Below are 12,680 nucleotides of genomic sequence, written 5' to 3'. Positions count from 1 at the left end.
AATTTCTAAATCTTGGGCCAACATGTGTGATGAGAATGATGATTGTGATGATATTGGTGTGCCTATTCATTTTGATAATTCTAATATTGATTGTGTTGATAATGGAGTTGAAAAAGTGGTAGATATGCCTAGTGAAAATAATTGCATAATTGAAGGTGTTGATAATGAAGTCAATTTTCTTAACCCTTATGACTTTAATGATAGTGATTCATTTGACTCCTTCGATGATGATGATGAAAATTGTGTTGATACTTGTGAAAATAATTCTTTTAATTCTAATGATAATGATGGCCTTGAGTTGTTTACTTTTGATGATAATTCTTTGTTAAATGAACATGTTGGTGAATTGCATGATATGCTTTGTAATGTTGATGGTGAATTGAATGTTGATGCTAGTTTGCTTGATTTAAATGATGTTGAATTTGACACTTTCCANAATTCTAATGATAATGATGGCCTTGAGTTGTTTACTTTTGATGATAATTCTTTGTTAAATGAACATGTTGGTGAATTGCATGATATGCTTTGTAATGTTGATGGTGAATTGAATGTTGATGCTAGTTTGCTTGATTTAAATGATGTTGAATTGAATGTTGATGCTAGTTTGCTTGATTTAAATGATGTTGAATTGAATGTTGATGCTAGTTTGCTTGATTTAAATGATGTTGAATTTGATGTTGATGCTAGTTTGCTTGATTTAAATGATGTTGAATTTGACACTTTCCATGATAATTGCCTTGATGATGCTATATATATTCATGATTTGCTTGGAGAAGAAAAAGAGGAAACGGATGGAGATTTAATGGATGTGTTGTTAAGTAGTGAAAAAGAGGAGGTTGAGGAGAGTGTGACTATAGAAAAGGAAAATGAAGAAGAAAATTTTGAAAATAAGAAGGTGTTGTTTGAGGAAGTTCATGGCAAAATCATAGAAGAGGAGAAGGAAAAGACAAGAGATGAGAGTGTAAAGGAGGAAGTTGAGTATAAAGTGAGAAATGATGAAAAGGAGTTTGGTGAAAAGAAGAAAAATGAAAAAAGAGGAAATTCGGAAGAGAATAGCATACTCATGGACGTGGATAGTTGCAAACCTTTGGAAGAGAGTATGCTATTAATAGAATTAAAGGAGTTTATCAATGCCCGGCACTTGAGGGCATATCGTGAGGAAAGAGTGGATGGGGCAAAAGGACTTGTCCCCGTCCAAGTGTGTTGGAATGAAGGTTTGAAAGTTGCGTCGGGCTACGGACGTTAAACGGAGCGCTTCTCGGGAGGCAACCCGAGGTTATCTTACATTTTTATGCATTTTGTTTTTGTTGTTTACTTGTGCTTTCAATAAGTTTTGCATTAATGGAAGTTAAATTCTCTAATATGGTTTGTAGTATTGCAATGTGTTTGTTGATGGTGTAGGAAAATTGATAAATGGCTCAAAGCTAAGAGGTTATGCCTTTCCCACCATGATCAAAGTCAAGGAACTCTAAGAGAAGCAACAAGGGGAGTCTCTTTATCTCCCTTACTTATTTTTCATTACCTATATGCTTTCGTTCTAAAGTGTGGAAACCCGGGGTTGTTTGGTATTATAGTGTATGTTGTTAAAAGTCTTTCATAAAAGCAATGTTGTGATCCTCCTAGCCCATAGCCCACTTTTAAAGTGTGGAAAGGGCATTGCACTAGGCGAATGACCTTATCTCTTTCTCACCGTGTGCATAGAGCGAACATCGAGGACGATGTTCATTTCTAAAGTGTGGAAAGGAAAGCACTTTGTGCTTAAAATGTGGTTAAGTATATGATGCTAGTATAGAATCTTGTGTGGTGTTGAAATTAATGTTTTGTTTAATCTATCTTAGAAATGTGTTGCTATGAATGAATAATTGATTTCAATGTTGAATATCCCTTGAAATGAACTCTTTGGCACTTTTGAAATTTGATTATATTGTGTGCTTGCATGATAATTCACCCTCTATTTTGTTCGGACCATAGTCAATGATCCCTCGAAGTGGGAGTGTGCACTCGCCAATGCTAGAAAGATAATATGCTAAGCCCGGAAATGAACATAATTTTTGTTTTTGCTCTCCCGAAGGTGGTGTGTGGGGTTGTGAAGGTGATGCTTTGCTTTATTTTGTTTAAAAGAGCCCAATGAGGCCAAAACCCCAAAAGAGTCCAATGTGGCCACCTTAGGAAATGAAAAAGATGAACCGTCTCGCTAGGGCAAGTTGGGGGCAACCATCGCACTGTCTTCGAAAAAGCGTGGAGATCCACGTGAAGTCGGTTGCCCCGATACGAGGTCTTGGGAGATGAGAAAATTTAAGAGAGCCATTCCGCTGAGATTCGGGCACCCATTGCACCGTCTTCGAAAAAGCATGGAGATCCATGTGAAGTCGGGTAGCCCGATGAGGTTATCTTGGGGAATGAGAAAAGGAGAGATCTATCCCGTTAGGACCGGGCACCCATTGCACAGTTCTCGAAAAAGNGAATGTTGATGCTAGTTTGCTTGATTTAAATGATGTTGAATTTGACACTTTCCATGATAATTGCCTTGATGATGCTATATATATTCATGATTTGCTTGGAGAAGAAAAAGAGGAAACGGATGGAGATTTAATGGATGTGTTGTTAAGTAGTGAAAAAGAGGAGGTTGAGGAGAGTGTGACTATAGAAAAGGAAAATGAAGAAGAAAATTTTGAAAATAAGAAGGTGTTGTTTGAGGAAGTTCATGGCAAAATCATAGAAGAGGAGAAGGAAAAGACAAGAGATGAGAGTGTAAAGGAGGAAGTTGAGTATAAAGTGAGAAATGATGAAAAGGAGTTTGGTGAAAAGAAGAAAAATGAAAAAAGAGGAAATTCGGAAGAGAATAGCATACTCATGGACGTGGATAGTTGCAAACCTTTGGAAGAGAGTATGCTATTAATAGAATTAAAGGAGTTTATCAATGCCCGGCACTTGAGGGCATATCGTGAGGAAAGAGTGGATGGGGCAAAAGGACTTGTCCCCGTCCAAGTGTGTTGGAATGAAGGTTTGAAAGTTGCGTCGGGCTACGGACGTTAAACGGAGCGCTTCTCGGGAGGCAACCCGAGGTTATCTTACATTTTTATGCATTTTGTTTTTGTTGTTTACTTGTGCTTTCAATAAGTTTTGCATTAATGGAAGTTAAATTCTCTAATATGGTTTGTAGTATTGCAATGTGTTTGTTGATGGTGTAGGAAAATTGATAAATGGCTCAAAGCTAAGAGGTTATGCCTTTCCCACCATGATCAAAGTCAAGGAACTCTAAGAGAAGCAACAAGGGGAGTCTCTTTATCTCCCTTACTTATTTTTCATTACCTATATGCTTTCGTTCTAAAGTGTGGAAACCCGGGGTTGTTTGGTATTATAGTGTATGTTGTTAAAAGTCTTTCATAAAAGCAATGTTGTGATCCTCCTAGCCCATAGCCCACTTTTAAAGTGTGGAAAGGGCATTGCACTAGGCGAATGACCTTATCTCTTTCTCACCGTGTGCATAGAGCGAACATCGAGGACGATGTTCATTTCTAAAGTGTGGAAAGGAAAGCACTTTGTGCTTAAAATGTGGTTAAGTATATGATGCTAGTATAGAATCTTGTGTGGTGTTGAAATTAATGTTTTGTTTAATCTATCTTAGAAATGTGTTGCTATGAATGAATAATTGATTTCAATGTTGAATATCCCTTGAAATGAACTCTTTGGCACTTTTGAAATTTGATTATATTGTGTGCTTGCATGATAATTCACCCTCTATTTTGTTCGGACCATAGTCAATGATCCCTCGAAGTGGGAGTGTGCACTCGCCAATGCTAGAAAGATAATATGCTAAGCCCGGAAATGAACATAATTTTTGTTTTTGCTCTCCCGAAGGTGGTGTGTGGGGTTGTGAAGGTGATGCTTTGCTTTATTTTGTTTAAAAGAGCCCAATGAGGCCAAAACCCCAAAAGAGTCCAATGTGGCCACCTTAGGAAATGAAAAAGATGAACCGTCTCGCTAGGGCAAGTTGGGGGCAACCATCGCACTGTCTTCGAAAAAGCGTGGAGATCCACGTGAAGTCGGTTGCCCCGATACGAGGTCTTGGGAGATGAGAAAATTTAAGAGAGCCATTCCGCTGAGATTCGGGCACCCATTGCACCGTCTTCGAAAAAGCATGGAGATCCATGTGAAGTCGGGTAGCCCGATGAGGTTATCTTGGGGAATGAGAAAAGGAGAGATCTATCCCGTTAGGACCGGGCACCCATTGCACAGTTCTCGAAAAAGCATGGAGCTCCATGTGAGATCGGGTAGCCCGATGGTTGGTCTTGAGGGGTAGTAGACAACCTTGAAGCTTTTTTTTTGTTGTTGTTAATCACGCTAGAATCTAGGGGGCTTGAGGTTATAAGGTTGGACTATTAGCATTGACTTGTGCACATCGTTCCCACTAGTTGGCTCGGCTAGTGGCCCTTTCAAAATATTTGGTGAATTCCCTTTTGGTATGCATGCTTGAAAAGTGTGAAACAAAGTCTATTACTGAAAATTTACTTTACCAAAAGAACGGTGTCAAGTCTTAGGATATTCACTTTTGAACTTTATGGTTCATTTATGGACACATTTCTTTGATAGAATAAAGGAACCCTTAATTTCAATGTTGTGCTTTGTTCTTCCATCTAGCTCATATGCGTTTCTAAAGCTTGGTGATATATTTTGCACTTGTTGTGTTGGTTGTCCTATGATTGCTTGCTTGAGGACAAGCAAGGTTTAAAGTGTGGAAAGTTTGATAAGTGCAAAATATACCACTTTTATACGGTTGTTCGTGGATCGTTTAGTATACAAGTTAAAGCTTTTATGAATGTTTTAGTGTTAAATTGCATTAGAATGCTTCATATTTCCATTGGACCCCGTTCCACACTTGGTTAATCATTTTGTAGGTAAAAAGATGGGCAAAAAGGCAGAAAATGGCTAGATTCCGAAGAAGGATTCACGAGTCGAAGTTGGAGTGCGAAATACACCATGGACGCCCAGTGGACGCCCCAGTGGACGCGCGTCCAACGCGCGTCCACCGTGCGTCCACCCTTGCGTCCAACTTTTCGCTCTCTGATTCTCGCACAGCAGAACAGCAGTCTGCTGTGGACGCGCAATGGACGCGCGCGTCCAGCACGCGTCCACCAAGCAGCTCTCTGAAGTTGAAGTCTGTGCAGCAGAAACGCAGCAGAAACGCAGTGGACGCGCAGTGGACGCCCCAGTGGACGCGCGTGCGTCCACCCGTGCGTCCAGCGCGGAAAATTGGCGGTTGGGCGAGATTTAAAAGGGGAATTTAGCCATTTTTCAGGGGATCCATCACACTTCAATTTTAGATCAGTTTAGAATATTTCTCTCTCTAGGATTAGCCTAGAGAGATCTCCCCCAATTCACTCCACATTCCCAATTCACTCCACATTGCAATTCTTAGTTTAGATTAGAATTAGAGAAGAATTCCATTGTTGCAAGATTGTGATCTACATTCAAGTTCAAGATTAAAGTTCAATTTCAAGTTCAAGTTCAAATTCAAAGTTCAATTCCTAGCTAAGTCTTCCTTTTAATTTCTTGTCATTACTTTTGCTTTTGCTATTTCAATTTCAAGTATGATTAGATAGATCTTTGTGGATTTGGATTGAGCAATGTTTTATGGATGTTCTTGAGCTTTGAATTGATCAATTAGGTTTTGCAATTGCTTTGATTATGAGTTTGATTGTGTGAATGGTGATCTTCTTTGACTCTTGTGTGGGAATGATCAACCTATATGAGAGGTGTTTGGAGAAGGAGTCTCACCTACGAGAGTAGGGATACTCCTTAGCCTAGCCTAGCACGTTTCCTTCCCACCTTTGAGAAAAGGGGGATTGGAAGGCAAATAGCACACCATGTGTTCGATAATTTGCCTCACCTAGCCTAGTTGCCATGAGAATGGGACTATGGACTAGATGATAGGCCAATGACCACGAGAGTGGCGTTGGCATAGTTGTCTTGCCTCATTTTCATTATCTAAGTGTTGCTAGCCTAGTATCTTAGGAAATCAAGGATACCTATATGAGTTGCAATATCCAAATCCTCCTTTCCACTTTAATTGTTTCCTTTGTTTGTTCCTTATTTTCCTTATGTTTCATGCACCTTTCTTACCTATGTTTGGGTTAGCTTTCAAACACTAAACACTCTTGTGCTTAATCCCCTTACCGCTTGAATTCCCTCCTTGCCATCCTTTGAGAACGATACTCGGGAACTTCTTCCCGTTTTACCACCTATTACTTTCCATCCACCGCGAAAACTACACCCTTCAGTTAACATTCGCGAACACGTTCACAAACATGTTCATTTACTTTCATGAACACGTTCTTGAACACTTAATAATCAAACACCTGCACATATTCATGAACACAATTTGTTCGTGAACAAGAAATAATCAACGTTCACGAACAATAATCAAACAAACAACACAATTACAAAACTAATACAAATAATTGAATAAGTTGAAACCCTATCAGGTTGCAGTAAATGACCTTAATGACCTTACATATATATATATATATATATATATATATATATATATATATATAGTTTGTAAACATTTTTGCGAGCATTATTAAACGAACACTAAACGAGCTTGTTCACGAATACTACTAAACGAACACAAACGAGCTTGTTCACGAACACTACTAAACGAATACAAACAAGCTTGTTCGCGAAAACTTAGCAAACGAGCTTACCACTGTTCAAACTCTGTTCGTTTATTAACCGAGCTCTAAATTTTGTTTGTTAATGTTCGTTTACCTTAATAAACGAACATAAACGAATGCTTACCGAGCTCGAACACGAGTAGTTTGTCGAAAGCTCTGTTCGCTAACACCCCAAGAGCCAATGAGAAGCTATGAAGATGGGGGAAACACCTCTAAGAGAGCCAAATTATGATGTTTTTTTTAAATGGTCTTGGTCATTTGGACAACCAAAGGCAAAATTGGAGCAAAAGAGCAAGAAGTTGAGATTCCCGCACAATTCGTCCACTACTCAGTTTTTTGACCATATCTCTGCGTAGGAATGTCCAAATCAAGTGATTTGTATATCATTGGAAAGCTAACATGAAGGACTACACTTTGATGAAGACAACCACTAATTCAAATGATTTAGGGCTGAAAATTAGCCTAGAAGACGAGCAATGTGCACAGAAATCCTTCCCGCAGATGGCCACAATTGTGGCCACGGGTCTGGCCACACCCGTTGCCACTGGGCAGTATGCCCCGCATTTCTAGCCACGGGCACACCCGTGGCCATGCCCGTGGCCAGCTGTGACACCCGAAAATTTCTGCTCACAATTCTACTTATTTGAATTTCCAAGTTACTCCTGTTATTCCTCAATATTCATTTATTCCTTCAACCGTATTCATTGAACCCTACTCTTATGTTCAGTTGAGATTTTTGGTCCCTAATCCATGTTCATTAAAGTCTACTCTCATGTTCATATCCATTGGAATTACAAACTCTATTCATTTGGACCAACTAGCTGTTAAACTACTTAGAATATTATTATAATTATAATATAATATTTCTTTTCTTGAATTAGGTGATATATATGTATAAATTAATTTTTAATATTATATATACTTATATACGTATGTATGGTATGATGTGTATATATATATATATAAATTATATAATTATGCATGTGTTATGATATATATAATATATATGTATATAAATATGATATGTACATGTATATATGTATAGATAGATGTGTACGTTTATATTAGCATATATATATATATATATATATATATATATATATATATATATATATATATATATATATATATTTAAGTGTGAACCTATATATTTGTATTAATGATACAATTAATCTATACAAACCATGATTTATTTATATATATGTGTGTGTGTGTTAGCCGTATATATGATACATATATATATATAATGCATATCAAATCAAGATTCTTTATCCTATCAAATTATTATCTTTTTGATTATCATAAATCTCTAGATTGGGAGTTACAAGAGAGTGATTGAGAGTTTTCAAATTTGTGATTCTATCCTATTTATTCTCATTCAAAGGGGTGAGTATTTATCTTGTCTTCCTCTCTCCTCTTTCTCTTGGCCGAAGAAAACATCACAAAGAAAAAAAAATTCTTCTTCTTCTTTCTTTGATTTGAAATCCATCCTGGGAAGCAAAGTCTTGATAGTAGAGGTGGTGAATCAAACCAACAACGGTTAGAAGAGGATTTTCTAGGGTGTACCTACAGTTTTCAAGTAAGTGGATTTTACTCTCCTTGCTTGCCCTTTTATTTTTAGGTATTGTTCTACTTGGTGGATGAGATTTTATGTATGATCATGTGTTGTTCCTATGAGGAAATTGTTAATTTGTTTGATTACCCAAGTAGTTCATACCACCTTGATTTCAAGAAAATTGTTGGTATATTTTTATTCAAACTCTATTTTTATAAAATTCTTTTATATATGTGTGTACTGATACGTATGTGTATATATTCTAAATATCTATGTATATATGTTTTAGTATACATACGTGTACACTATGTGGATAAAAATATATATATATATATATATATATATATATATATGTGTGTGTGTGTGTGTGTGTGTGTGTGTGTGAGATTCTGTGTGCGTGTGTTCTTATATATAAAAAAATATATATATATATACTTTCTTTTATTATAAATATGTACGTACGGTAGTTTATATATATATTAAAAAAATATATATGATTGCTTTGCTATTTACGTATGTATATATATATGTCTACTATATACGTATGGTGTGTATCTAAAAGTATATATATAATTAGTATGTATTTATGAGTGCGTATAATAAGTTATATTATAAAAAAAATGATTTTATTTATTAAATTGTATGTAGTACGGTAGTGTGTAAAAAAAAAACTATTTATATAGTTTATTATATATAAGTACGTACGGTGGTTTATATTTAAAAAAATAAAATAAATAATAATAGTAATGTTATATGATGTCGGTGCCGTAGATAGTAGTATGTACATAATCTTATGATATTTATTTATATTATTATTGTTAAGAGTTTATTAATGAATGGCGTAGGATTGCTTTATTGGAAATATGTATATATATTATAATACTCATGCAATACAAGTATATTTTGTAATGGTATTGAGTAATGATTGTTTTACGTTAATTATGTATCTATATTATAAAATACCAATTGTGTGATATGTGATCACAAGTAAGTCTTATGATTTTTATGAAATTATTGCAAAGGATGAAATGTGACAAAGTGTTGATTTTAGCCTTCTTGTGAAATTTGAGTTGAGTTGGCCCAAGTATGAATTTATTTTTATAAAATTACTATGGAACCTATGAGCAAGCTTTTATGCTAAGTATGGTTTTTTTTCTAAAAATATTACTTTGAAAGATTGAGAATTAAGGTGTTGTGAGCAAAGTGTGGTTTTTAACCAAAGTATTACCTTGCAAATTATTATTTTATTTATGATGCTAAAAAGTATTCAAACTAATTTTTTTTTTCAAGTTATGGAAGCTATGTGAAATTGTGAATATATTATGTGAATTATTTTATGTTGAGGAGTGCCCGGAAGGAACAATCCTCGGGTACTAGGACACTATGGTGTGTTCTGTTAAGGTGGGTCTATGTACCCCAATTTCAGGAGTAGTCAGTAGAAACCTTATCCTGGCTACTAGGGCTGGTAACTTCCCGTTGAGGCTTGGAATCCTCATTCGGGGGTGTGCACACTTAAGGTTAGAGTCCGGTTTCCATTAGAAATGGGAAATGTGTAGAGTGTTCGGTTGTGTGGGAAGCACCGTCACTAGGGCCTAAAAATAAAGGACCATGTCCCATTTATGTGTGATTGATGTGCTTCCATATGTATTTTGTGGTGTGCAAGTGTGGCACAAATATAAAGTTTATAAGAAATTTATTAGTGATGATATTGTGAAAAGTTCTATATGATTACTTTACCTTATACCTACAAAATTGAAATATTTTTAATATGACACTGCAGCCAAGTTGAGCGGTTGGTAAAGTATTTTCCCTTATGAAATTATTAAAATTATTTTTATAGGGGCAGGCAATCCCTTACTTAGCATGTTATGCTAACCCCTTTCTCTTTGTTATGTTGTTGTTGTTGCTTATTTGAGTAACAGGAAATAGTTGATGAAAGATGCAGTGGCAAATGCACTAGGATGAGTTGCAGTTGGCTTTGGGAACTTAGTGATTAAATTTTTGTATTCAGGATTTGTTTTAAGACCCTATTGTTTAAGACTTATATTTGAGAACTTATGAGCTATTGTTTTATGGATTAGCCTTAGCACTTAGGTTGTGGTTGCCTAAGTGTGGCGGTAATACCCTCGTTTATGTTTTGAGATTTTGAAAAGCTTCCGCATTCTAAGTTTTGTTTTAAGAATTACTTATTAATTGGTGAAAATGAGAAAAAAAAATAGGCCGTTTTTGGGGGTGTTACACCAGCCTTCCTTGCTTTTATTTAACCCCGTTTTCAGCCATTTTAACTCGGTTCAGACCCATTTTAGAACCCTAGCTTCTCTCTTTCATTTTCTTTGATATTTTTAGATTAGATTAGACATATATTTAGGTTCCTAAACATTTTGGAAGCTTGTATTGAAGCATTTAAACTTGGATTTGAAGGATTTCATATCTATTTTCACTAGATAAGTTCTTCTTCTATTTATTTCATTCCTTGCAATTTACTTTCTTGTTTTATTGCATTGATCTTTATCTTGTGTTTGTTAGGGATTTCCTTGTCGATTATGAATCTTGTGTTATTTTTCATTATGCTTATGTGTGATTAGTTCTCCTTAGAGGGAGGTAGGGATGTAGGCTAGGTATTTGATGGATAATTTTGAATTGGTTAATGAAAGTTGAGACTTGACTTTGATGTTGTTGATGGACATGATTATTTGAGTCCCGTTTAGGGAGTGACAACCTAATCTAAGTTGAAGGAATTGATCAACCATGCTTCACCTTTGAGAAAAGGGGAGTGTGTGATGTTATGAACACCAAGTGTTTGATAAAATGCCTCTTAGACATTCTTGAGTCATGAGAATGTCCTTGAATGTTCTAGGAGTGTGGGATGACCTTGAGAAAGGCTTCCCTATTGTTATATGACATCTTCATCTTTTGGTCCTCAATTTGATTTCACTATCTTGACCTACCTTTAGTTCCTATCTACCTTCACTTTATTATCAATTGTTTTCATTATAGTTTGTTGTTTGATATTGTGTTTGTATCCAAATCAACCCGTCAGTTTAGCTAGATTTCCATAAGGAACATTAGTATCTTATGCTTGGAACACTAAAGCTCTACTCATATCGCCAATCCTTGTGAGAACGATATCCGGTGTAAGGATACCCTCTTACACATCCACTCACCCAAAAGACTACTTCATCAACTAGTTGCACCATCAGGTCTCTATGTGGGGAGAAGATGTACTGAAATTCGATGAATTTGGTCTGAGATTCGTTGTGCAGAGGTTCCTGACAGGATTGCGGATTTAGTGGGAGTGAATGTGAAGGTGAGTGGTGATAAAACGAAGAGTCAAGACTCCCCGAGTGTCGTGTCTCTCAAGGATGACGAATGGGAATCGAATTAGTGTGTTGGCATCTAAGAGGTTGAAGAGAAAGAGTTACGGGAATGCGAAGGATTGGATTCATTTGTAAGAAGGGGAAGGTTGATAGTGGTTGTGTAAAGTAAAGAAAAGTAAAGTGGAGATTGAGGCTATAGGTTTTTCCATGTGGTCTATCTTTGGATGGTTTTGCGAGTGCAAGTTGTGGAATAGACTAGGGAGTTCGTGGCACATCACCAAGTGGCGTCACACTTTGGACTCCCACATCCTCATTCGGTTAGGGCATTTTATCGAACACTTTGTCTACCACTCCTCTCGAATCTCGTCCTTTCGGACTAAGAGCGGAGATGTGGGTGAATTAGACTCGTGAGTGGCCGCTATCGCGCACACACTCACTTCCTTTGGGTTTGCTACCTAATGTGGCCATAAAAGGCACAAAGCTTGAAGATCATCATCCACACAAGTTCAACATCCAACAAACAAGCAATTCACAAATCAAAGCAATAATATTAAACATCCACATAGATCTACCATGGGGCCAATCCCCTATCTAATCTACTCTATCATACTAGAGAACAAGAAAAAGAAAGGAAAATTCAAAGAAACAAGTATTGAATTAGAAATTGAGAGAATGGTTACCACCCTTAAAAGGGGGATCTTGACTTGGATCTTGTGTGGCCATAAAAGGCACAAAGCTTGAAGATCATCATCCACACAAGTTCAACATCCAACAAACAAGCAATTCACAAATCAAAGCAATAATATTAAACATCCACATAGATCTACAATGGGGCCACCAATCCCCTATCTAATCTACTCTATCATACAAGAGAAACAAGAAAAAGAAAGGAAAATTCAAAGAAACAAGTATTGAATTAGAAATTGAAGAGAATGGTTACCACCCTTAAAAAGGGGATCTTTACAACCTTGATCTTGAAATCCCAATCTTCAATCTTCATTCTTGCCCTTGATCTATTCTAAACTATGAAAGAAAGGAATTTTCCCCCAAGAGGGGAGAAAACCCTCTAGATCTATTCTACCCTATTCTATGAATTTTCTGATCTATTTTAGTTCTCTTTTAGGTTTAGGG

At 36.4% G+C, this 12,680-nt stretch overlaps 1 protein-coding gene across 1 annotated transcript in view; it reads left to right on the top strand.

Annotated features, from left to right (window-relative positions):
* The window catches only part of LOC116005770, a 39,573-nt gene that overhangs the window by 21,366 nt on the left and 5,527 nt on the right, over nucleotides 1-12,680 (top strand). The window contains exons 4-5 of the mRNA XM_031246006.1: nucleotides 299-1,005; nucleotides 2,478-2,775. Of these exons, the coding sequence (XP_031101866.1) occupies nucleotides 299-1,005; nucleotides 2,478-2,775 (1,005 nt within the window). The remainder of the gene's footprint in view (nucleotides 1-298; nucleotides 1,006-2,477; nucleotides 2,776-12,680) is intronic.

Source organism: Ipomoea triloba, chromosome 15 (genome assembly GCF_003576645.1).
Source record: "Ipomoea triloba cultivar NCNSP0323 chromosome 15, ASM357664v1".
Classification (NCBI taxonomy): domain Eukaryota; kingdom Viridiplantae; phylum Streptophyta; class Magnoliopsida; order Solanales; family Convolvulaceae; genus Ipomoea; species Ipomoea triloba.
The sequence above is the reverse complement of the archived record's forward strand: the minus strand, read 5'-3'. Positions and strand labels throughout refer to the sequence as shown.